The sequence below is a fragment of the Lathamus discolor genome, chromosome 2 (assembly GCF_037157495.1).
Source record: "Lathamus discolor isolate bLatDis1 chromosome 2, bLatDis1.hap1, whole genome shotgun sequence".
Classification (NCBI taxonomy): Eukaryota; Metazoa; Chordata; class Aves; order Psittaciformes; family Psittacidae; genus Lathamus; species Lathamus discolor.
The window spans coordinates 125,879,096-125,906,617 of record NC_088885.1 but is presented as its reverse complement, the minus strand read 5'-3'; the positions used below and the strand labels follow the sequence as shown (position 1 = coordinate 125,906,617).

Genomic DNA, 27,522 nt, shown 5'->3' with positions numbered 1-27,522 from the left:
ACATTATTAATTTTGTGAAAAATGCTCTGATTGCATGAAGCAGAAACATGTTACATAGCAGAGGATAACCTAGACCACATCTGCACATGGACATGAGACTTACAGTTCCAGAATGGTGCTGTTTGCCAGTGGTTGTTGTCGTGGGTAAAACACGTCAGTCCAGGAAGGCTACACTCATCTCCTTTCTTCTGGCGCCTTTTCCCCTTCCTTTCTTTCTTCCTTCTCCGGTTCTCTTTGAACAGCTGCAGTTTGCCATCCACTTCCTGCGCTGCTTCTCTGTTTACAGAGAAAGTTGGGCATGCTGACAGAGAACAGTCTCTATTTGGCTAACAACAGCACTAGCAGTTTTTATATATTTCTGGCTTTTTTAAAGATGGACTGATGAGAGTATGCCCCTCTTCTAGCTCATCTTCCACCCCAGCTGTTATGACAAGGCATTCTCTTCAGTAAGCATGAGAAATAATGCATAAATATTATCCATAAAATTTCACAAGTCTGTTCAAAACTAATGAGGGTTTCTTGTGAGTGCTTGTTATATGTAACCTTTTATTTCCCTCCTCTCTTCCCTTCCCCTATCCACAAAAAAAAAGAAACCCAGCCCTCTCCCAGATGTATTTCTCTGGTCACCAAAAAGCCAGCTGAGAGGGTGAGAAGTTAATAACAAGCTTACTTGAAGGGATGAAGATGGCTCTTGAGTTTCTCTTGGGCCTTTACTCCTTTCTCTTTGTTGTAATAACTACAGGGAAAATTATTAGGAATTATCAAGTCATGAAACCATTTTCAACATAAAACCAAACCAGAAACATTCCGTCTACAACAATCGCTTAGGGAAATACACAGAATGATTTTCACTTCATTTGAAGAACATGCGAGTGATTGTATGCTAATTTATAGCAAAACTACAGCTGGATTCAAATATGTCAGTAGAATGCAAACATATTTAATCTGAAAATGTTAAAATGTTTTTTAATTCACAGTAACTTCTACTCTTCAAAGGATCTAACTAAAATTAGTACCTACAGTGGTTATAAATATCGATAAAGCTTATGTTCTTTCTTTGCCATCTCAAAAAACTTAGAAAATGTGTAAGCCTTACCAATCAGCGTAGCTTTTGGCTTTGAAAGCTGTCTCTCTTACCTCTGTTTACTACAATCACATTCGTCTGGTTTTCTTCTTTTTAGGTGTCCTCTAACTTCCCTCAAATTCTTAATTTTGTCTTGGAGAGCTTCAATCTGAAGAGAATATATCTGAGTCAGAATTATTCTTTGGACAGGTAGCAGTGCAAAGACTTCACTCAGATTTTAAAATACCTCTTACCTCCTTATCAATGTAAGCCTTGTGGTCCTTCCAGGCTCTGGCGGATTGGTACAGCTCCCTCTCACAGTGAATAGTGTCATTTGGAAGAATAAAACATCTGTAGCCATGAGTTTAACAAACAGGAAAAAGAAGGTCAGTGCTTTCCCAGTTGCCTACCCATTTCTTTTTTCTTCCAACATTCCTAACCAATTCTTTGTGATATTATGTTAAGAAATAAAGAAACTCTTCTCCTGTTGACTTAACAATATTAACAATTGCTTCAATCTGTTTTCTCTGCAAATTAATAACTAAAAATAATCCTCAACCATGACAGATGCTCTGTGCCTGCTAAGCAAAAATGCAATGGCAATGTCATCTTGGAGATTCTTAATCCAATTAGAAATTAAATTGAACCTGACATAAAAACCTGTTCAGAAGTTAAAGCCTCTTGTTAACCAAATGTACCATTGCTTATTTAATCACCAGCTTCTGAGAAATATACTTCTCTTGCCACATGAATGTGACCCATCTTCCAACTATGCAAAATAGTCAAGAAAAGAACATATAGTTGGTGGGCTGAAGATCAATATAATCAATATAATCAATATAATCAATATAATCAATAAAGAGTAATAAAAACCAAAGTTAGAGCAAAGAGTTCGAACAACTGGCTTAAAAAACGCCAACAGAAAAAGTGTTCAGAAACATTCATATGTGTGTTTGAAAACAACAGCTCTACCAAGAGAAAAACACACACACGGAAGACCAAGGAGATGGACTGAGATGGCAAATCCAACAGACTGCAGGCTGGGGTTCCAAACTTATCATGGTGACAAACAGAAATTCCTTAATTGTGGAAATATTCCAATTTTATAGATGGAACTTTTCTTGGGTCCTGCTTCATCAGAACCCTTCTTGCAACTTTTGAGAAGAACAGCAGAAAGGAAGATGTAGATGCTTATCTCTCTGCACGTTATCCCATTATGTGTTTTTCTTCACTCAAAGAATTCTGAAAGCAATACTGTATTCAGTAAAGGTCAAAACACTTCATGGAGAAATAGTAACTTTCACAGAAAACTAAAATCATTGTGGGTCTTTTCAGGGATAAACAGGTCTATTGTATTTTAGCTACTGTTAGTGGCTGCAAACAACTAAGCATTAAGAAAGATGATGTAACTGGTCTAATCTTTCCTCATCTAGAGTGGGATTTCAGTCATCTCAAATTTAGGCCTCTCTGCTAAGCTGGTAGCCTAGGCTTCTTTATAAAGAACAGCAGGAGTTGTCAGCTTCACAGAGTGATTAATCCATCATAAGATGCACATTTCGATATGGAGGATGAATCTCCCTCTGGAGATGCCTACTCCTCCTCAGAAATTAAACCCAAACTAAATGCCTCCCTTTAAAATACACATGCTAAAGTTAAACTATTCCACCTACTAACAAATACAACCCAGGTTTATCTAAAATCTACAATGATGTTTTTCAATTCCTAAACATTGTAACTATAAAATCATTAAAAATTGAGAGAAAACAAATAGAAATTTAAAATTCTTTCATTTTAAGAAAAATAAAAACACAGAAAAGCAATCATACTTGTGTGTCACTCTGACAGAGTTGGGTTGACCTATAGCATCAGCACCATCAGCGATCATTGAGTCACCAGCAGCACCACCAGTTTCCTCTGCTTCTCCTTCGTTTTCAGCATTGTGACGCTTGGTGATACTTTTGGTCTTTAACACCTGCAGTTCTTCCTCTTCCAGATTTATGTCATAGATTTCACCTTCAAATTCCACAGACAAGGACCGGGTTTGGCGAGTGTGAACAAATCGGGGTTTGTATTCTGAAGCAGAAGAAAGAAACATTCCCGTATGTTGCATATATATATCTACATGACCTATGCCATGAACACAAAACATATTCCAAACAGCATGGATGTTTTGCAGTAAAAGCAGTGGTGGTGAGGTGGGTTTGTGTCTTTACAGAAACTTTTTAAATGATTTTTCGACACATCAGAGCCCATGCTTTCATGAGTAGCATGAAATTTTGATAGCTTCAAGGTTTGCATTTCAAGCTAGTTTGACCTTATGCCACAGTAAGCATCTGTATCTCCAAATACAATCAGTATCTCAGAAATCAGATGTCTAGAAAGAGACTCAAAAAATCAGAGACCACTTTAGAAAATGAAAACATTCAGTACTGTGAAATAAAGTCACCACCTGTAAATTGGCATGTGACATGTTTGACTTATGTTTTAGAATAAAAAAGAGTTTTTAAAAGGATAACACTTTTTTCTTTTTCAATATAGGCACCAAAAGAGAAAGAATCCATCATGCATCAGTGTGTATATATATATATATATATATACATATATTTTGACTTGCACATCATCCATATTTATGTGCACAAGTCACAGACCACCAAAAACTTGTTGCACTATAGAGCTACAGTGAGATTTATTAGGTCACTTTTACCCGTTGAAAGCTCTGAGCTTAGTAGGGTTACAGCTCTTTTAGTTACTATGCATGTGAGTCAGATTAACTAAAACAACTCTGAGGGGTTTTTGACGTTATATACAATAATATGTTTGTCTGGGCTCAGTCTGGAAGACCTTACAATTTTTGCTTCTTATGCTAAATGTACTTGTTGCAAATCAAGCTGGTAAACTCCACAGTTGATACCACACCAAATCATGCTCTGTCTAGCAAACACACTCACACAGAGGCCTGGAAATACGTAACTGCTTGTAAAAATCAGTTGTAGGGCATTTCCATTGTTACATCTATGCTGACTACACCTCTGTCACCTAAGAGTATGTATTCATGCAGCAGAATAAAATGGAAACTGTAAGAAAGTACTGCCTTTGGCCAGTAGTGTCAGTTCTACTGCAGGTTTTATGTTAGTGTCTTTGAGAGACTCACACGGAGCCTTTCCTGCAGGAATCTTTTAGAAGTGCAAATAGTGATCCTCATCCAACTCTTCATTCAAACCACCCTGTCCTAAACTGTTTCAGTGATTGCCTGCTGTCAGGTGAAAAAAAGGCTTCCCAGCCAAGACATTCATCTTCCTAAAGAAAGCCCCTCATTTCAAAGCATCTTTCTCATCTAACCTCTTTAATAAAATAATGTAGAAAGATTCATAGGATCAGATGGGACAATTTCTGGCATCTTAACAGACTCTGATGATAGTACTTACGAATCAAGATTAGAAAATATAAGTAACTTATGTAAGTATAATCTAAAAATTGAGGCCTGAACTCATCATTCTGTTAACAATGTCTCATCATCATAAGTCTTTCCCTGCTCTGCTCAGAGGAGTGCTAAGGTAGATTTGGAGAAGGAGGAGGGAAGAGGTGTAAGAATGCTGTAAAGGAGAAAAGTATGACAAACGGACTTTTTCTGATGCCTTCTTCAGTTATTTTCTATCCTTTCTCTACCTACTCTCCCAAGTAATTTTCCCCAGTCGCAATCCTCATTCAGCCCTTGCTGGTGCCCTGGCAACACCTCTTTCCAAGACCTCTTTCCAAGGTGCCTGACAGGTACTTTGAAAATATCACTTGGGGTAACATTCCATGGGGTGAGAATCACCCTGTCAGTCTGTGACATGCAAACTTTTCAGCAGAGGTCTGCCTGTACGCGCTGTGAGGTTCCTTAGATCATACCGAACAAATGGAAAAAATTATATTAAGGCAGCATTTAGTCTGAACAATGAGACAACTCAAGACAGACAATATTGTGGTTGAATGTACAAAGAATACCAGGGATTCCTGTTCACCTCCAGAGAGGGGGAGGCTTTAAATCAGGAAATATTTGGAATTATATTGACATTATTTTCTTATTTCATAGACATCTGTGCAGCATCTTTTAAATTTTGTGTTTCTCATACCACTTCAGTGTCTTCCCGTTTTAAACACCAGCCTTTATTTCGTTCCCCAGTCTAGTATTCTATATAGAAAGCAGGAGAATACAGCCTGCTCTTGGACAAAGTCTGAAATCAGGGTCTGGTTGCATTGCTGTAGCTGCAGAACTTCATCCCTGGGCAGACAGAAGAAAATACTTGTTCCATTTAGAATAATGGCTTTTTAAAATAGGCTTATTTTGTAGAAATCGTTAGCAGAAATAAATCCTGTCCTAAAACCTGCTTGTACATTCCATTCAGCTCATGCTCCACTAGAGGACACTGCTACCTCACTAGTGTCCCCGCCGGAGAGTAGCAGCTGAGCAGTTATTTCAGTGCGAAAGCGGCCGCAGCATTGCAGTGTCTCATGTAAAAGACGTCTTTGGAGTATCACGGAGCAGAGTGTGAGTTCGGTGTTAGCGATGTAAGAAACCCCTTGCACTGGCCATCTTGACATGTACTGGTACCGATTCATCCGCAGGTGCCACGGGGTTGTCACCACCACCATTGCTGCTACCACCACAGCCATCACTACCACCACCGCCACCACTACCACCACTGCCACCACTACTGGCAGCATTAGCACCAGCACCACTACCACCACCATCATTACTGCCATCACCACCTCCATCATCATGACTACTACCACCACCGCAACCATCACCACCACCAGCCTAAACACTATTCCTCATTGTGATCCAAAGGACAAATACTCTTCTTATTATTACTACTACCATTATTAATGTTATTCCCAAGGCAATTATGTAAAACCTGCCAATTACAGGTGTATTCATTAGACACAAAGCTGAAAGCAAGGGTATACCAATAAGCCATTTCCTCCTGCTCTTTGCCTCAAAGTCCAAGAGATCAGATTAACACTTACTTTGCGCATTAGGGTTTCTCAAGAACTGTCTTTGATTTTTTCTTTGGGTCCTGCTGTTCCGGTAATCAGTGTCTCCACAGTTGCAGTCTTTGTCTTTACTGCTGTATCCCCGGGAGTGAATGCTGCGGGTCCTTTTCCTGATGGCAAGTATGTCGCCAGATACCTTACACTTGTGAATTCGAAGTTTGCCAGAAGCATCCTCTGTGCACTGCCACTTCTGTGAGAGAAAGAAACAAAGATGATTTCCCAGCAGCCTTCCAAACCCCTGCTACTTTTGGATGGATTATAAAACAAGACAGGCAAATTTCTTTAAAAATTAAGCAGTCCCTTAAATAACAAACTGAGAAGAGAAGCTAAATTTTAAGGACTAAATTCACTCATATTCTTCTCAACATCTCTCTCATGCTGGGCAAACATAAGCTTGAATGAAATCACTGCAAATCTGCATAAGAAAATACAACTGAGCCAAAAAAGATATATAAATCAAGAGTATCTAGACTAAACACATCCCTGAAAGGAGCAAGTAAAAAGTCTTAATTTACTGAGCCAGGGAGTACAGCTGGCAGGGCTGTTTTCACCAACTCTTTCATTTCTTCGAAAAAACAAACTTTTTCTTTGTTCTGTGACTTGGAATTTCTAACACAGTTGAGGGGAAAATTAAAGATCTCCACAGATGAAGAAAAACTGGCTTAATTTTAGAGTTCCTTGGAAAGAGAAAAACAAATTGTGGGTGTGATTTATAGAAAAATACATAAATTACTAACAGCGTGTAATATATTACCTTTCCAGTGGCCAGAATTAGGACCTGCACCCTAAGACATGCCCCTGCAAATCATGACACTCACACTTGCAACCATTGCTGGCTCTTTATGTTTCATATGAGAAGGGAAAAGCCTGAGAGCACGATACCCTCAGCCAGCCTCCCTATGCCCAGCAGGTGCAAGTGAGGTGAAAACCTTAGGGATGGACAAATAAATTAGCTTATCCAACTCCTTTGGATACCAGAGTCTTGAGATTTGTATCAGACATGGTAGGAAAAGGTGCAGTCTTGAAGGAGTGCCTGTAAAAGGCATTGGACACATGCTGAATATCAGAGCAACCGTGGAAGAATGAGATGAAACAGAGCTTTTTCAGCTTGTCTGCACTGTATCTGTCTGACTTGATTATCAACACCACTGAACCAGATGGAAGATTCCAGGTGGATTTTTCCAGTGGATCCCACCATCTTCACATTTCAAATTAAAACGCAACTGGGACTTTCATTTCCTTTCCATACTGAACCACCTTCAAGAAGCTGAATATCATTATTTTAAAAACACGGCTAGGTGCTGACAGACCAGAGCTCCTTCGGCTGTGCCCAGAGCTTGCCATATACAGTGCTCGTAACACCCTACACAAGCTAAGCAGCCTGTGAAGTTTTTAAGTCAGTTGTAGCCTGGATAATGAAACAGAGAACTAGAAATAGCTATGCTTATTTATAATTTTAGTACAACTATAGATGACTATTACCCAGTGAGTTTTGTTCATTTTTGTTCACATCTTTAGCCCAAATGACCAGAGTCTGCATACAAAGCACGTAAGTTTGGCTGGATAGCATAGAGAACAAACCTCAGTAATGTTACTGATAACTGGAAATTTCTAGTTGCAGTTTCAGCTCTTTCCCTATAATGTGTCATTTTTTGGTTCCCATGACTGAATAGAGTAGCTTTCTTGTGCCTCATTAATAATAGCCAGACAGCTAGACGCTGGCCCTAATGGAGTCCCCAGTTTAACTTTGAAATGGATGCTGATATCAGAGCATACACATTTCAGTAAGTCTCTTCATTAACTAAGGGCTGCTCTGGACTGGTTTTGAGGTGCTGTCTAGATGCCTGAGGAAGGAATTAAAAAACTGAGCTGCAGGTATATTTGCTGACCTGATAACCCAAGGAGTGAGCTGATGTGGCCCTGAACAGCAGCACTGTGAGAGCACTCTCTGTCCTAACATGTGGGCTGAGTTAAAAGACAAATCCAGTGCTGCCTGTGGATTGGCATGATTGATCCCAGAACAGTAAAGCATGTGTAAAAGGCCATAGACTGGCACAAGTCTGATGGCTGCCTGAGAAATCACACTCGTGCCTGGACTTTCAGCGTAAACATACACCTACAAGTGACAGGGTGACTTTCTACAAGTAAAGGTGCCTGAGAGCTATAACACTTTGCAGGATTTTGTTCTGCAACAGCATGTGCACTCTTCCTACCACAGCAAGAGAAGATTGTTACAGGATAAGAACTAACTGCACCACTATATTTCGTGTTTATTAGGTACATATTACATTTATAAACATATGGCACTAGTTTTTTAATTATAGCAAGAGGTTCCAGGAGTGGCTTCAGTAGTCATTTAGATCATTTTCAACAGTATTATGACTAACGTTGAAACAAGACTCTCTGTGTCTACTACAAGCCAATAATAGTTCTCTATTTAAAACAGGGATTAAATGTGATTCAGTGATTCAGTTACTCTTTTTTTTTCTTTTTTTTTTTTTTTTTTTTTTTAACTTTAAAAGATGTCATTATAAAGATGCTTCAGAGTTCTAAGACGGAATTTTTAGACTATCCTGAATCTTTGCCCATGCCAGTGTAATCGGGCATTGAGCATGCATTATGCAGTAAGTCATAATGGTCCTTCTGCTCATCCTTAAATCTATAAAATGCATTAATGAAGAAGGTTCTGGCTGATGCACTGCCCCTTCCCCTCCTCTGTTTTCTACCTTCCTTCCTGCTATGAATACCAAAATATTGTTTAATGTCCAGGACTATTAGGTTTAATTTCTGGGTCTCCATTTCTCCTTCAATTAAAAAAAAATTGGCACATACACAACTAAATATGTCTTCATTAAATTTTAATTTGCATCTGTGTTCTTATTTTCCTTCTGACGGTGATGTTTCACAAGATACCTAAGCCCATCTAACAATTCACTGTTGCCATAGGAATATGGGATAGTTCTTGCTTCTGGCTGCATGTTGACTGCACTGATTTATTCTCTCCTCAGTAAGAGAAAAGGGAACTAACTCAGAGTTAAAAAACCAAAACAAACAGTGGAGAAAAAGCAGGATCCTGCCATTTGGCTGCAAAAAGCTGCTATATCATTTCAGTCATGTTGTGAAACTTAACCTGTGTCAGCCTTTTCCCTGTCATTGACTTATCATGTCCTTCTTTCATTTTATTTCATCACCTACTCTCCAGCAACTATTTCCCTCTCACGTTAGTTCCCCAACTTCATTTTTCCTTCTGCCTCAATTTAACTTCAGAGGGCAAGCAAAACATGGAAGAAAATACCCCTCTTCCCCCCTGCCCCCTGGCAGAAAACTGCAGAGGCAACTCAGGAGATGTTAATGTGTAAAAGGACTAAGCATCTCTGAAGAGTGGGCAAAGACTTTGGGTTTGTCTAATTTGAAAGAAAGAGTCTAAGGGGCAACCTCATTGCTCTCTACAGCTTCCTAAGGAGGGGAAGTGCAGAGGGAGGTGCAGGTCTCTTTCCCCTGGGATCCAGTGACAGGACAAGGGAATGGTTCAAAGCTGGGCTAAGGGAGGTTTAGACTGGACGTTAGGAAGTATTTCTTTATTAAGACAGTGGTCAAACACTGGAACAGGCTTCCTACAGAGGTGGTCAACACCACATAGCCCAAGCCTACCAGTGTTTAAGAGTCATTTGGACAATGCCCTTAATAACAGACTTTAACTGCTGGTCAGCCCTGAAGTGGTCAGGCATTTGGACTAGATGACTGTTGTGTGTCCCTTCCAACTGAACTATTATTTCTTCTCCCCTCCCCTCCCCTCCCCTCCCCTCCCCTCCCCTCCCCTCCCCTCTCCTCTCCTCTCCTCTCCTCTCCTCTCCTCTCCTCTCCTCTCCTCTCCTGTCATTCAGAAGCTCAGGATGCTTTAAACTGTCAAGCCTGAAGCTCAAACACATATGTACACACACCTGCCCCTCCATGGGGAGGCAAGCACTGGACTGCAGCATGACTGCAGCAGGAGCTTTTCCTTGGATGATGTGATCCCCATGATGCATTTTCTTCTGTGGATAGAAGTTTGCCCTTATAAAGTCATTTCAAAGGCAAAGGGGAGCAATGGGGTCATTAAAATGGTATTGTTTGTACTTGGTTGCTTTGCATTGTGTTGCTACTGGCATGCTTCCAGTTGCAACTTACTGCTACATGAGCAAGACAACAGTAAATGACTTCGTAACTACCTTGGGTCTCAATTTTCTGGTATTAATCAGAAATCAGGTATTAATTTGTGCACAGCCTTAAAATTTAGTAAGTCTATTTCATTACTGAATATAATTAAGACATAAAATATGCATTTGGCATGAATCATTGTGATGTGCTGCCCTGTAAATATCTACTTAAGCACGATTTCAAATCAACTTTGTTTAGTTAATAGGTTGTGACAGCTTTGAGAGAGTTGCTGCTCCCTTATATAGAGGGGAAGTTAATTAGTTCATGAAAGGTGTCTTAACGGTAGGCAAGCTAAGGGTTTCTATGAAATGTAATTACTGGGTATTTGCAGTAGACACTTCAGTGTTAAACATCTTGTCAGATTTTATCACGAAGCTATGAAACCCTGAAAAACATGCAACCGGAAATATAACACAGCCACAATATTTTTACAGGTGCTTTTTCATTTTCGTAATGTATGACTGACTTTGAGTATTATTGCTCAGCCTAGGGAATGTTAAGATATGAAAAGGAAGACTTCATGAATTTAAACATGTCCTCAAGATCTCATTTCCCTTTTCTCCTGTCTTGAAAGGTATGATCTAAATTGCAAAACAGTTTAGATGAAAATGCCATTGTGGGTTGTGTATGTTTATACCATTTTCCTCTATTAGCAGTAACCAGATCTGGGGGAGTGTCAGGGGACCTGATGAGATAATACTGGTAAGGGAGTCTGGTTTAGGGCTGTGCTACTGCTGTAAGAAACGAGTCCTGGTTTTGCTTTCTCTGTGCCATTCAAAGAGGCCATGTCACACAGCACATTGAAAAGTGCCCTATAATTATTTGGCTATGGTAAATAGCACAGTGTATTTCTGCTGACCTGAATACTGAGAAATGTTTACAGGCTAAGGCCATGTCCTCTATGCACTCTCGCAGAGCAGTCATGAACCCTGATCCAGACTGAGGCTCCTAAATGCTCCTGGAAATATTAATTTGTGTTGTTACAACTCAGCAGTATTTGAACGCTGCATGACAGTGCAGCTGTTTAGCAGGGCTGGTGTGCCAGGTTAGCTCAGTGGATTTGGAATTGCTGCATTTTTGTGGAACAAAAATCTTGTCCTTCATTTTAGAACAGTGTTGACAATGCTCATAAGGGCAGATCCCAGTTTTTGCACCACTCCCTCATAACTGGACCATGCACTATTGAATCATGCACAGCTCCAAAGTCTACTGACATGAATATATTCAAAGACGGCTATTTATATACAGCCTTACCCCCCTGAGAAAGTGTTCCCAAAAAGTGCAATAGTCAGTGGTTCAATAGATAAGGAAGCAATTTTTCCTATAAGAACCGATGTAATATAAGGGGAAAAGTATGACAGTCTTTAGAAATACATTCAGTTAAATGTACAGTTAAATTACAGAACTGGAAGAAAAAAGAAAGAAGAAATTAATCACTGTATAACAGAAATAACCATGAAAATTGCTGATTTTGAGCTACGGTGTTTAAGAAATAGAAGAAAGAGAAATTAGCCTAGGAAGACTACACAATTTTTTCATTCTTGATGCATAGACAAGATTTATTTTAAGTGTCACAGTTATAGCAGTTCTATAGCTATAAAAAATGCATAGGCTGCACTGTCAGCTCCAAAAGTGTAGGCACTTAAGTCAAGGCATCAAATATTTCACTTCCATAGCATTCCCCACCAAATCTGTTATCTTGTCTGAAGTTACAACTCAACATCAACAGACTTTAGTTATCATCCAATAAATGTCCATTCTCAGGTACAAACAAATAGGAGCCAATGCAGAGGATAAATTCAGCTTTTCAGTTATAAATAGCAATACCAATAATAATCCATTACTATTTGGTTATATATATATAATTTGCAGAGGACTTAATTTATATTATATTTCACTGGATACTTTAAAATAGAAACCATGTAAGAAGAGAAAGAAGTACTACAGAAAGTGCTAAAAATTATTCTTGTGTAACCTATGTTTTCTGTCTAAACATTTTCAGTATATAGAATTGTTTTTAAAGGTACCATCCTACCATTTCTGTTAGAGAACATTGATAAGATAGTGGCAAAAATGTGAACACAGTTGTGCATCCAATGAAACCAGTAATCTTCCCACACTGAAATATTTATGGATTTTATCCAGAATGGAGATGGTATTTCAGATTAAGAATTGCTTAAATTTGAAGAATTGTCAAATCTGGAAAAAGCTGCCTTCTGTTTAACAGGAAATTTAAATATTTAGGCTGAAATATGAAATATTTAGGCTGAAATATGAAATGCTGTGCTTGGAAGAATTATTTTTAGAGATAAAGGACCGTATCTTCATATTTGGTTTTAAGTCATAAACAGTGGGATTTTAACAAGGGATATCACAATTCTGGCAATTCCTATGAATTCTTGAGCAACTAGGTTTCAGGCATGTTTCTGTCAACTATGAGGGATGAATCTGCAGCGCCTAAAGTGAGCAATAGCTGCAAGAGCTGCTCGTGAAAGCACTGAAATATGTACTTAGTTTTAAGCACGACTGGTCCCAAACACATATGCTTCCAGTTAAGCCTCTGTATAGATGGTCTGCTAAATGATGTCTAAGAATAGGTGGTATCAGTGGGCAGATGGCAAAGAAGAGCCAGATTTGAATCAATGTTCTGGTAAAACTGGTTGACCACCAGTGCCTTTTGAATCCTGCAAGCACCAGGGGGTTGTTCTGAAACTGGGAGGATCTATGAGTGATGTTTATATGCTATATCATAATTTTAGTTAGGTTTTAGTGGGTGCTTGGGGTCTGGCTGTCAGTGGCTGGCCAGCCATCTCACACTTCTGGCCAGCTATTACCGGCTTATGTGTTTTTATTCATACTCCACAGCTGGTCATAAAGCTGACCTTTACAAATGTATGGTCTATGATATTTATTTTATGAGAACATAGATACTTGAGCCAAACCAGACTACACCTAATAAGCCCCATTCTAATTTCCTTTACAATATTATCTGTAAGCTGATTGATGGCAAGTATTGCTTTAACGCTACAAATAGACATGCTTTCAACTGAATGCTGATATGATAATGTGATAAATATGAATATGAACATGAACAATAAACTTACATCCTTACACTAGATTTTTAAATGATGAAGGATATGTGAGAAAAAAAAGAGGTATGTACAGATGACATAACCTGCTCTTTGGATCAGAGCCAGAAGAATCTTGCACATTTACCACAGAGCTGATATGTGGATTCAGCAATATGTCTCCAGTGACTACCTGTAAAGCCTTAAATCACTGTAAAATACATTGAGATCTAATTCACTAAATTCTCACTGCACTGTTTTGAGGCGTATTCTCCAAATAGAACATTATTTCTTTAGGGAGTTTTGGGGATACACTTCCTCAGGAGGAAACACAATATTCTGCACCTCTAAAGCTGAGATGCATAAAAAAAGAGCACGAGGAAGGTTAGCTGCTTCGGCATTATACCTGTCTCGTTCAGTTCGTGTTCATGGGTATGCATGTCATACAAACACAGGCAGCATGACACGTTTTTCCATTCTGCCCACTGTCAGTGCTCGTTGGAGCTGGCAGCAGACCACAGATCTTTACAAGTTTCAGACCTTTGCTGTTCAGAAACTGGCAGGTAGTGCTGAGCAGATGGTAGGAGATGTATGCCCATAAAATAAACAGACTTGCGTCTGGGTTTGGTTTCTGAGTCATCCAGCCTAAGAGCTGAAACGTTAAACACAAAGCTTCACAGTCCTCATTTTGGGTGGGTTGTTGGGTTTTTTTCCCTGTTGGGAAAATTTTAAAATAAAGCTGTGGGTTGTGTAGTTTTTGTAAGAGGATAAAAACACGTGTTTGGCTACGGATTGAACAGTACACTGGAGACACCCGGCCTGTCGGTCACAAGAGCTCAAAAGGTAACTGCTATCTGGGAAACAGCGTTAAGCCCCAGAAGTCAAAATTATGCCTCAGGAAAATCTTTTATGACTCAGACTGGTGGAGAGAAAAAGAATAGATACTTAGGAATTAACTCATTATTTACATGTTCAGGTAAGCAAAGAGAGAAATAAAAAGTATAAATTAAAACACAGTTAGCATGGTTTTGTTTGATACTTGCTAAGTATCCAGAAAAATTTCATGGGTGAGAAGATGGAATGAGTTCAACAAAAATAGTTGCCAGAAGACTTAAGAGCAGCTTGCCTCTAAACCTCCTGAACTAACATATATTCTCATCTTAGGTTATTTCAGTTGAAATCTGAGAGGAGATGTGTGTCATGATAAGGTTGCATTAATCTAGAGAAACACTTGTTCACATGCTATTATTTCTGCTCTACTGGAAAATTAAAGAAGTTTTAGTTGAAACCTTGCATCAATTGTTTCCCATTTTAAAATGACAGGGAAGGAAGCAATGTTACAGACGAGTAGATATTTTTGTACTGTATAGCTTATTACAGTAAAGCTTAGAGGGGAAAAATGTACCACTGAAATATAAAAAAGCCCTGCAAACAATTCAAATGTTAAACCTCATCAATAGTCACTACTAAACCAACAGGGCTCAATCAGGTGACCTCAGTAAGTTACACTACATAAACTGGTGACAAATTTGGCATATAAACTATGAAGGAAAACTCCTGTTTCCATTATAATTTCTAGAGCACTCTCTGCGATGTGAAGGAGGGACTGCAAAGGAAACTTCTACCCTGCCCTGAGGCCCAGAGCTGAGCAGAGAACCCGCCCCGCTGATGCTCCCTTTGCAGGGGGAGTGAACCTGGCCTGGGTGTGATGGGACTGGCTGTGCTGTGAGTGAGTGCAGGTCAACAGCTGGGTCAGGGCGGGAGCTGAAATCTAGTCTGTAAGTGAATACAACATGGGCAGGTGACCCATAACTCACAAGATGGACAAAACTAATAGCACTTCCCAAGTTATGAAGCAGAGGGGAAAGAAGAAAATGTGAAATCCTCAAGCTCAGGTATTAAGCAAGCAAAAATTAAGAGCATGCGCAATTGCTGGAAGCAACATCTGGAGGTCATTTAGACCAACTCCTCTTCAAAGTAGGAACAACATTATTAGGTTTGAAAATATCCCTGGATGGACATTCCACAGCCTCTTTGGGCTCCAGTGCCTAATCACTCTTACGGTAACATTTCTTTTTCCACACACCTAGTCAGATTTTCCCTTACTGCTACTTGTCTGTTGCTGATACCCGTTTTGCTGTGCACTTTCAAGAAGTGCTTGGCTCTGTCTTCTTTCTAATTAGCCATTAGTTGGGGGAAGCAATTAGATTCCCCTTTTGCTTTCTGTTCTGCTGGCTAAACAAAGCTCTGCCTCTCCTCAGTACTTCCTCGCCGCCTCTGAGGTCTTCCAGTGGACTTACCAAAGTCCCACTGCTAACGGAGGTCCCAACACAAATGCAGCACTCCAGCTGCAGCCCACAAGCACCAAGGATAGGAGAGTACTCACTTCCCATGACCTGTTGGCTGTTCTCTTGTTAATGCAGCTCAGCAGGCACGGTCCTCACCTCCAGGAGGACTCACTGCTGGCCCAAGTTAATGACTGTTTAAAAGTAACTCAAAAGTAAACATTTCCATGCAATTGTGCATATCTCATTTCTGATATGTTCTCATGGAGGGGAGTGAACTTTGGGAAACCGTCCTCCTGTAAAGGGGATTATAGAAAAATAGCCAGGGGAGAATGCGAGACCTGGACAGGCTGGAGAGTTGGGCGGGGAGAAACTGGATGAAATTTAACAAGGGCAAGTGTAGAGTCTTGCATCTGGGGAAGAACAACCCCATGTACCAGTACAGGTTGGGGGTTGACCTGCTGGAAAGTAGCGAAGGGGAAAGGGACCTGGGGGTCCTAGTGGATAGGAGGATGACCATGAGCCAGCAATGTGCTCTTGTGGCCAAGAAGGCAAATGGCATCTTAGGGTGCATTAGAAAGGAAGTGGTTAGTAGGTCAAGAGAGGTTCTCCTCCCCCTCTACTCAGCCTCGGTGAGGCCGCATCTGGAATATTGCGTCCAGTTCTGGGCCCCTCTGTTCAAGAAGGACAGGGAATTGCTTGAAGGAGTCCAGCGCAGAGCCACAAAGATGATTAAGGGAGTGGAACATCTCCCTTATGAGGAGAGGCTGAGGGAGCTGGGTCTCTTTAGCTTGCAAAAGAGGAGACTGAGGGGTGACCTCATCAATGTTTACAAATATGTAAAGGGTAGGTGTCAGGATGATGGAGCTAGGCTTTTTTCAGTGATATCCAGTGATAGGACAAGGGGCAATGGGTGTAAACTGGAACATAGGAAGTTCCACGTTAACATCAGGAAGAACTTCTTTACTGTAAGAGTGACAGAGCACTGGAACAGGTTGCCCAGGGGGGTTGTGGAGTCTCCTACACTGGAGATATTCAAGGCCCGCCTGGACAAGTTCCTGTGTGATGTACTGTAGGTTACCCTGCTCTTGCAGGGGGGTTGGACTAGATGATCTTTTTAGGTCCCTTCCAACCCTTGGGATTCTGTGATTCTGTGATTCTGTGAAGTGATGAAATCTGTCAATAATGCTAAAAAATGTACATTAAAAAAAAAATCATAGTGAAAATAGTTTAACTCAGCTTTACATATGCAATTTATACCTACATTTTCTTAATGAAACAAAACTTTATTTATTTAGTTATTCTGGTCATTCAAAGCCTTGCTGATCTGCAGCTAAATGTAACCCATAATCTAAATTTCCTATATCTTTTTGGCAAACAGCCATTTAGAACTTACAAAATTATGGAATAATGATAGCAATTATACAGAGATTTAAGATTTCCTTTTTTTTTTTTCCACTTTTTATGTTTACCTATATTCAGATAGCCATTGAACATAGAAAAAATTAAATTTCAAAACCTGTAATTTAAAAATGTCTTTACTATGCCAGCAGGGTTTTCTTCTCTTTTATTTTTTTTCTAATTTTTTAAATTTATTTAGAAGTTACTAATGAAATAGAAAATAAGTTGAAGCAATTATGAGTACCACATCCTTGGCGGTTTTAAAACTCATAGGTCTCAGGATTACACCTCATTTTAATACAGGAAAAACAAATTTTCTTCCTTTTCAACTTCCATTTGTGTTCTCCATTTCAAATATACTAGACATTGACCAAAGTAAATTAAATCGCAGATCAAGCTCTAAATGTACTAGACAGTACATTGGTGTATTAATTCCCCAAATGCTTAATCTTAGTTCCATACATTTAGCAGCTGCTTCCCACAGACCAGTAATTTCACTATTTAAAAATCTGTCAGCAATCACTCATTCTGTGAAGGTAGGTTTAATTTAAGTGATGTTAACTGCAACTGGCTAGAGTAAATGTAGGAAGTATTATAAACCATCATAATTAAAATGAAGATTTCTTTTGAATATATTCATCTATGTAATTGAAATTAAACAAACTAATCTCATAAGATAAAATTAAGTTAAGACCCACATAATAGTACTTCCTCTTTCTCTTTTCCAAGAAGTGCGAAATGACTAGGAGAAATGTGCTGGAGGAACATCATAGTAAACCATGATGCCTCATATTACACACTGGAAATTATCTGGGCTAAAGTAAAATTATTTGGATTATTAAATTACACTTTTTTAAAAGAACTTTTTTACATGGAATAAATACTGTGGAGACTTATTTCACACTGCAATGCCTCACTGAAGTTCATGTTATTCCAGTGTTGCTCTTTAAATTCACACCCTTCCTATTCATAGAATCTTAGAATCACAGAATGGTTTGGGTTGGAAGGGACCTTCAAGATCATCTAGTTCCAACCCGCTGCCATGGGCAGTGACACCTTCCACTAGACCAAGTTGCTCAAAGTTCCATTCAACCTGGCCTATTCTACTTTAACTTCCCTGCAAGTACCTCATGTAGTCCATCCCTGAGAAAGAAACTGCCCTTGCTTCTCAGGGCTGGTGAAGGAGGAAATAGGGCAGGAGAAGTGGCTCCATTCACCATGGGTTGAACAAATCCAGAGGATGCATTATCACCCCTCATGATGCTCTGTCTGACAGAAGGTTTCTGTAGACACATCTAACTCCAGCATCCCTGCAGGAATCCTTCAGGATGTTAGAAGTATCAGGGGCAACTTTGATCTCTCTGCTTTAAAAAAATAATTTATGAACACCAATGCTGGGTCTGAAAATCGGTCTGAAAGAGATCAGTTCAGCCCTGTCCTTCATTCAGCTGTGAGGGATGGCTGCTGGGCTCTAAGTGCATCTTCCGCACTTAAAGGAGCTCAATGGGAGTTTGTAGATGCATGAGCCAATACCAAACAGCATGGCTCTCATAAGCTCCTTGCTGGCTCAAGGCCTTCTGCTTCCTTTGATCAAACAGGATTCACCAATATGGGATGGAAAGACAAGTCTACCACAGTAGGCTGGGAACAGGGCTGTGAGCAGTGTTTCCTGCTGCTTCAGGTGTGATATCTGGTCAGGACACTTAACCTCTTCTATTCACATGTTGAAAAGTAAAGTTGTCCAAAACCTGGGGTTTGCCATAAGAGGTAATAAATATAAGAAATAACTGCAAAGAAAATATTTCGGTATTTTAAAACTAAACATTTTAGCGTCTAACAGTCTAAATGACTCCATTGATCTCCTTTAGTTTTTATAAAAATACACAGTTTTTCAAATTTAATCTGTGTTTACAATGGCAGTGTTTAAACTCCTGAAAACTTTGCCCTTGGGTGAGACTGTGATATTGTGTATATCCCTTCAAAAGTGGCTGCGTTTAAGGAGCATGTGTGAAGTGAGAGCTGTGGCAGAGGACCTGACCGAGCATATGCCAGCCAAAACATATTCCAGTCCAATCTGGGATTAACTGAGATTCACTGTAACACTACACTCGAATGAACGAGAAGGGGAAAGGTAGAGACAGAGCATTTCTCTAAGTGAGTAAGCTCTCCTCAGCACCCTCAGGTTTGCTGTGAAGAGCTCTACCTGCCATGAGCGAAGCACCATGGGTGGCTGCAGATGGAAGCAGAGCACAGTGAATGCTTTATGCCCCCGTTCAAAACAGTTTACCAATATTTCAGCACCAGGTTTATAGCTGCCTGCCATGGTCTGAGCAAACATCTGAGGGAAAGGCACAAGCGCCTGCCTGGGAGAAATCAGCTCACACTCCAGTGGGGAGGTGTGTGGGGATGGGGATGGAGGGGGAGGATGGCAGGGCAAGCACAAGACGCTGCCTGGGGCCCCTAGCATGTGCCTGGTTGTAGGTGGTGTCAGTGGGAAGGCATGCAGCTCCATTACACACCTCCCCAGTAAATTCATCTTCATATGTTACCATAGGTATAGCATTAATTCAGAATGGATTGAAAAGAACTGGAGACAGACTCACTTTTTCTTAATTTAGCTCCCTCCCTGTATACACACTACACAGCTGCAGGTGTAAGCAAAGCAGTCAGTGGTGCAGTAACTTCAGGTTTTATGAGCAGGCAACTACACCTTTGTATCAGAGTCGGGAGTTATACTGAAATCATTAAGTCTACAAGAGGGAAAAGCAAGGATTCGGTATGGATATCACTGTCTGAATCCTTACTGTGACCTTAAACGGCAAGTGTATTTGAGCAAGGAGCCCTTCTATTAAAGGTGTTTCAATAAGTAATAAAGTATGATGATTACCAAGTGTGCTGTCCACTTTATCCCAGCAAACAAAATCATGTGCAACCATAGGACTAGCCAGTTTGCTTCAGTAATTCTGAATTATCCCAGTGAGCACAAGTTTTCACTGCTTGAGAAGTTTATCTCCCTTATTTATAATTATCATTGAATTATCTTGCATATTGAGCTATACACTGAATAAAATTAAAATTAGTTATCCCATGTTATCTTTGAGCATGGGAGTTTTACCACAAGCCCTGTACTGAGACAGCAAACTATGGACCAGCACTCCAACATCTTAAATTGGACCATTGCTTAGAACAATTTGTGTCTGGTTTTCTTTGCTGTGAAGGTATTGAGAAGACTAGTCTTTTAGCTATCCTCCAAATGCATATTCTTTGAATTCTTTTCACCCATAGAGAAAATATGTATTTCTCTGTGGCACCAAAAAGACTGCAGTTGCTTGTGGCTTACCTGCCCTGGTTGTTCACAGGCTGTCTGGTATTTTGCTTGCTGGCATAATTCTTTTACTCTCTCATATTTTGGTAGCTGATTAGACTGCTGAGTGTTTTTGTTGGGTTCCTCCTTCTTTCGCAGAAATTTGCTTTAAAAAAAATAAAGTCGAATATTTTAGATACATTCTTCTAAACTCTGGAGATAATGAATTTAACTGGAAAAGCAAAGCTACTTGAAGATTTTACATCTTCTCAGGGGAAAAAAAAACAACACATTTCTGTTACTGACCTTAAAGGTAGGTCATGTAGTGAAAAAAAAGACTCAGGTGCTTCGCTGGAAATTACCCAAACAGAAATAAGAGAAATAAGGGCTGCTGAAATATGTCTAAGTGATTCAGTTCAGCACCATTCATATACAAATGGACGTTCTTTCACAAAGCAAAACATGTTGAATCAGTACTTGCCTGTCTGAAAAGCCCAGCTGAAGACACTGCAGGGCTCCCATACTAATCAGCTTTAGCCTGGCTATATCTTATACATTACAATGTGCTTTATATGCACCATTTTGTACTAAATCACCCCAAACTTCCATAGTCTGTAAAGCCATAAAGTGCCATGAGGAAATTGCTGTAAAATTTTAACCCAGAGAAAAATTTCACAGCAGTAATTGTCAAGATGAGAGTAAAGAGTGTAAAGAGGTATCAGTGAAATGAGGAACAGTTATAGATCTCATTTACACATAAACCTTTTCTTAGCTAGAACAAAAATGAAGAATGCTTTGGATATATGATAGAAAATACAAAACTACTTGATAAAAGGATTCTGCTGGATTTGAAACAGAGATTTTGCAAGACAATGAGTCAGATAATGAGACATAAATGGGCATAAGTACAATGTTAAAGAAATAGGAGGTACAAGTTAAGAAGTCACCAGAAAAGCATGCTTTCAAATTTCTTCAGAGACAGGGATTTGGGAGCACAGCAGCCTGCAAAGCCAGTGGTGGGAAAATAGGAAACAAGTCAGGCCTGTAAGTTTGCTTGCAAAATTTACTACTTTGCTGACCATAAAAAAGAAGAGGAGGGAGCAGAAGGGAAAACATGTACAGGAGAATGTTCCCAGCAGGCAGGCTGTCCCAAAACTCTCTCACCCCTAATAATTACCCTCTTTCCACCAGAAATGTGTCACGCCAAATTTTGGTCCTCTTGTTTGTTCGAAATCTGAAAGCAAAATAATAATATTTACTGCTGCCACCTAAGTATAGCACTGCCAGTGTTAACAATATCTTTTTGAGAAAAACCCACCTCTCCACTTATATATACACCAGCAATTTTATAGATGTGCTATTTAAGAGACTCTTCAAATGCAAAAGCTGTGGTCATTGCCATGACACAGCTCATTCTCACAGAATCTCTTTTTCCACTCTGTTGGTTTACTTAGGTGTTAGCTTCCTAACTGGTTAAAAAGATATAGTGCTGGGACTCACCTGTTTCCTGGTCTCTCCAAGTCCAGAAGCTTTAGGACGGATTTGCCATCCATATCTGGAGGCGTGTCAAGTCCTGCTATATCCAGAATTGTTGGAGCAAGATCAATATTCAGAACTATCTGAGGCACCCTGCAAATCAACAGAAAAGGTCATAGTTGTCATATGTTCAATATGTAAGTCTTCACATTCTCTTGGAAACAGAATGGTAATTAATGTTTATCAGGGCTTTGAAGAGGTAAAGCTCTACAGAAGTGCTAAGTTTAGAAAATCCGCTTTGAAGTGTACAACTCAGAATGACAGGCCAGCACTGTAGACTCTTATCATAAAGTTAAGCCCAATAAAACATGGAGGAGCAGTAGCCATACTACTCTTATCTCACCGACAATGACGGCATGATGCCATCCATTTTGATAAACCGGAAGGTGAGCAATAAAGATGAGCACCTAATTTTTAAAAGCAAAACCCAAAACCTAATCCTACAGTACCACACATCATACAATTTTCTCTTCTGCATTGTAACTTAATACTATGCAAAATGAAAGACATTCCTCTTTATTAGACTCATTGGTCTGCAAAAATATGACATCCTTTATGAATTGAAACTGCTCAAAGCAATAATTCCATGCTCTTAAAAACATTTTACATTAGGCTCAACAGCTGTGCTAGAGACATAAGAGAACATACACTGATCCCGGCTCTACACTTGGACCACGAATAAAGAAAGGAACTCGAATATCAAAGTCATATGGCATTGACTTCCCCTTCACCAGTCCAAACTGTCCGATATGGTAACCATGGTCAGCAGTGTAAATAATGTAGGTATTCTCCAGTTCTCCCATCTCTGCAAGCATTTGGTATAACTGCAACAGAACACAGGAAAAAATCTGAATTAAATGTAGCAAAACAAGTTTTGTGCATAATCAGGTATAACCATCATTTTACTCCCTTAAATTTACTGAACCAAATACGGCCTTGATGAAGTTGCTGAAGTGGTCGTTCTCGGGATGGACACTTTTACATCTCGTCTTTAGTGTGCTGCCAAAAATATCAACTTACAAGTTTAATTTCGCATTTGTCAGATGGGAAAATTAAACAGGTCTGGAAAATTAGAGTAGCAAAATATGGTAATACTGGTGAAGTTGCATTAGTGTGTCCAAAAGTCATTCTGTACTCAAACAGCTCAAACACACTCAAACAGCTTGGGAAAAAAGTCTGCTACAGCTTTAGGGCAAATGGTACTTAGATTTGATTTACTGTGTTAGTCTACAACTTTCTCATTCCTTACAGTTGTGGGCTTGGGAAAAGGCTGTAAATTTTTATTAAAGTTTAAAAAAGTCTCTCTGGGGAAGATCTTTGGTCATGGTGCTTGATTTTGGAACAAAAAGTCGTGCAAAGTACACCTAACAGTTTGTGTATCATGTTACCTATAATTAGCTGTACGCTGCATTGCCTAACTTTTGCAAACACTAGCAGACTGACACCTGAGTTGCTGTGATTTGCCAATTCCCAGATTTCAGCTGAAGGACGAACTGTGAAGGGAGTGTGTGAAATGAATAGAAGTTGTCATATGTGCACCTGTGTCTATCCACGTGTACATGCAGGTAATGCATCTTCTCTAAATACCAGGCTTTATATTAGGCCCAGTGACTTTTCCCTTTAAAAAAAAAAATCATCAGTTTATCCATCGGGCAATTAAAAGAAACAAGCCAGGAGCTTGGCACTATGTTGCAGAGAACCAGAATTCATTTCTACTGGGGATACATGGAGTAATTCTTTGTAGCTCAAGGTCTTTTCCCAGGCTGTAGTTGGTGAAGGTAAAGAAGGAAATAGTTTAATTTTGTTACCAACTAAAAAGTTTGTATTCACAGCAGTTTCTCGAACTCACTCTTTCCATAGAGTCGTCAACAGACATCAGGGTCTGAAGCCTTTTGCGCTGCAAGACATTTGTAAACTCCATGTGGATAGGCAGCATGGGCCCTGTATACTGCATGATCCAGTGCTTATCCATGTTTGGTGCATAGTTATAGCTGGGAGTGCTGGGAGGAAAAGAAAGGATCACAGGCATCAGAGGAAGGTGGCAACTTCCCTAATACAGGAATAGCCAACAAACAGTTAAACCACAGATTCTATGTTGTATCTGATATTTCCAATGTGAAATATCAACAAACATCACTTCAGTGGCTTCCCAGCTTCATTGGTTCATACATCACTTCCTCAAAATTTTTAACCACTTGCTTTCTGAGCTTTCTTTCAGGCTCAAAGACCACTACAGATCCATATTAATATTTAAGATATGCCCAAATGTATTTCTCAAAGTAATGTGTACACATTAAAAATGCTTATCTGAATAGTGCATCCCATAACAACAAGCAGAAAAATGAAGGAAAGTCGGAGATCAAAGATGACTACTTCCCCTTAGTATTAAGGTAAACTGCCCTGATCTTCTAGTGGGGAAATTACCTTTGTATTAGCACAAGTTAGACAAAAGTCACAAGGAAGATGTTTTTTTGACAGATGAAGAAATTCAGCAGTCAGTTCTAAAGAACAGCAACACTCGTGTTATCAGAGAGCTGAGAAAGTGCTGCAGCCAGTGACATTGACCCCAGACTCATGTTCTGTCTCCAAGACAGGCCCTCACCTGAGCTACGTCCCAGCGACACCCAAAGATGTGCAAATTCCATTCATACCAAAATAACATTTATTTATACATTGAATACTGTTGAAGTGTTATTTTTATAATGTGAATGCAAAGCACAGTGCTTTACCAGCATAACGTGAACTGTGATAACAATGTTGAACTAATACCGGTAGTGATACTATAGTACTAAGAAGTATGTCGCAGAGTCCTACTGAGGCAAAGAATGATGCTTAAGGAGTTTGCATAGACATAAAAGGAAGATATAAGAGGTGTTCTATCCACAGCCAGTGAATTTTTGAAGGACATCATGTAAGAAACAAGAATCCATTCACAGATATATCATCTTTAAAGAAAAGGTACTGCAAAAAATATGCCAAGTAATTTTGCTGTATATATTTGCACATTACAAAAGTTCTCCATTAATCCTGCTTTTATACCTAACATACATGATAACTTAAAGGTGAAAATAAACCAAAAAAACCCCTGTCCTGTAACAGTTTCATCTGTGGATGAGCATTTTCCTTCTCTACAAGTTGCAGAATCTAGGCTTTGCCATTTTGATTTCCAATACACTGCAGTATATGATAGAGGCATTGCAGCCTTACCTTTGAAAAATAAACATAAATAGAAAATGAAAAAATGCTGTTGTGTGAATTAATTTGATTTCTGCAGTTCTCTTTTCAGTTTATAACACAAATTCAATTCAATATTGAGTTATTGTTTAGATACTGATAATTCTAATACGTGCATTACCCAAAGGTACATTTTCCCCACATAAGTGTTTATGTGTAGCTGTCTTTTCATAAGAGGTAGCACGAACACTATCAAAACATTGTATATTGCTAACTTAAAGTCACACCTTTGACCAGTCCTTCATTTAGCTTTCATTTTTCTTGTCATGGTTGTATACGACCACAGAATGGTGGAAAGTATTTATTTTAGTGAAGCAGCTGATTTTACTTTATCAGCTATCCTATGCATAACCTATAACTATATATTCTGAGGATAAAAGCTCAATGGACAACACTGATAGTCAACTGCAATAATTTAATGGAGTCCATACTTTAATTGGAGACTGGTTTTGAGAATCTAGGTAGAATGTGAGAAATATGTGTGTGTCTAGTATATACAGCTAGTTTTGTCTAACCTATTTAACCATTAGCCCTGGGCAAAACAGAAGTGAGACAGTGGTATCACAGGATATGTGAACTTTTGCTTAATATTAAGAAATATGGAAAGGTTAGATTCCTACTTAGCAAAGACAAAACATAAACTACAACTACTCTTCTGCTGGAAAGTCTCTTATTTCAGGTTGAAAAGTAAAAAATTTTTACATTTCCCACGGTTAAAATCTGATTTTTAAAAGAAGTGTTTCTACTACCACAAAATTAATGAAATTGAGCCCAGGAGCACAGCCCTCTAGGCTGCTGGCCAGCCAGCAGCCCTAGCAGATGGACTTATGGAGCCCTAGACCTTGAAGAAGAGGCAAGTCTTCAGAGTTTTGAGGTATTAGGCACACTGACAGTGCAAACTTTCCTCTGTTTCTGTGTAATTTTGTCAAACAAGATGCTTTCCCATGAAAGAGCTCAGTTTTGATTAACCAGCGTTTTCCAGCAAAAGCCTGGGTTTTTTTAGTAGACTCCTGAGTGCGCCTGCCACAGAGGGATGAGGTGGCTGTGAGCCGCACTCAGCCAGCAGCACTGTGACAGCCTGCCCCTGTGCCAGGAAGGAGAGCCAGCTGCTGAAGCAAGCTCAGGTCTCATGTTCCCAGGCCATTGTGAGAAGCCTCCTCCACATAATGGATAGTCTCTAAAAGCAGCACTCAAGAGTTTAGCAGGGCGGTTACAACCTTTCACAGACACTTTCCAAATGCATTGTGAATTTTCTGGGTGAGAAATGCAGTAGGCAGAGAGTGAGCAGAATTTTCCTCCCAGACACTTCAAGGAACAGGACCTTCTGAGAAATATCTAGTACCTGTGGTTGATGGAGAAATGTGACACAGGGGTCCAAAGTAGAGGAGAAAGAGTACTAAGGAAGAGACAGAAAGGAATACGGATCATCTATATTCTCTGCATACACCTTTTGTTGTGCCTTGCAGAAATCCACCAGACCAGCACTACTTGCCAGGCACAAGATCTGACATTGCCTTCAGATTTGTCTACCTTTTTGTGTGTAAAACAAACAAACCCAACAGAGGTGAATTCTGGGGAGAACATTGCTGATTTTTGAAAACCTTTCCAAGCAGACAGACATCTTCCCTGTCAGTGATAACTGTTTATCACAACATTTTTTCTTGAAGCAGTTGGAGATATCAACTAAATGTTCAACTGTCATAAGCCCTTGAAAGTCATCATGGCACAGTCTGTCACTGTTTCTATTCTTCCATTTTTGGGAACAACATTACTGCGTATTGACAAGTACTGCTGTAAAGTAACATCGACATCTGCCTTTCCTTGATTCCTCTTTGCACTGGGAATATGAGATTGCAGATGTGTCTTCTATTGCCTCTTCTCACTATTGCCTCTTCTCAGTAATGGAGCCTATCTTGCTTTGAGCACATTTTGTTGATCCATGATCAGCAGACAATGCCAGGTACCCCATTATTTTCAGGTTATCCATGGCCTGTAAGTCTGGCAAGGAACTATTGCTCACCTGCCTTTTGATCTTTGCTGGCTGCTCTGAATAGCTCTCAGATGCTGCCCCAGAGTGCAGTTTCTGATTTCAAGGTCATTCTTGCTAGTTGATCAGCAAATAGTAAAGCACTTAAAATTCTGAATGTGTGCCCGGAGACTGTCTGAGAGTTCATTTTACATGTTACAAAAATAGATACAGGAAAAAGTGCTCCACCTCATGTAACTCTGTTCTAAAAACATACTACACGAATATTAAATTTGTAGAGAGGGTAAGGACTGAGAGAGCAAATGATTAGTTTACAAAAAAGGTACAGTATTTAGCATTCATACAGGCTATACTAGCTTGGACAAATCTAGATCACTCAGTTGCTCACTTACATTTGTCCAACACATACT

General features: G+C 39.6%; 1 protein-coding gene across 6 annotated transcripts in view; it reads right to left on the bottom strand.

The window, feature by feature from the left end:
• Positions 1–27,522, bottom strand: part of SULF1 (sulfatase 1) — a 123,982-nt gene that overhangs the window by 9,009 nt on the left and 87,451 nt on the right. For all 6 annotated transcript variants that reach the window (XM_065668414.1, XM_065668410.1, XM_065668412.1 and 3 more), the window contains 11 exons: positions 23,741–23,891; positions 22,540–22,715; positions 21,856–21,984; positions 21,533–21,589; positions 20,392–20,521; positions 6,074–6,290; positions 2,890–3,136; positions 1,318–1,414; positions 1,138–1,232; positions 671–736; positions 104–276 (listed from right to left, as the gene is read on the bottom strand). In XM_065668414.1, the coding sequence (XP_065524486.1) occupies positions 104–276; positions 671–736; positions 1,138–1,232; positions 1,318–1,414; positions 2,890–3,136; positions 6,074–6,290; positions 20,392–20,521; positions 21,533–21,589; positions 21,856–21,984; positions 22,540–22,715; positions 23,741–23,891 (1,538 nt within the window). The remainder of the gene's footprint in view (positions 1–103; positions 277–670; positions 737–1,137; positions 1,233–1,317; positions 1,415–2,889; positions 3,137–6,073; positions 6,291–20,391; positions 20,522–21,532; positions 21,590–21,855; positions 21,985–22,539; positions 22,716–23,740; positions 23,892–27,522) is intronic.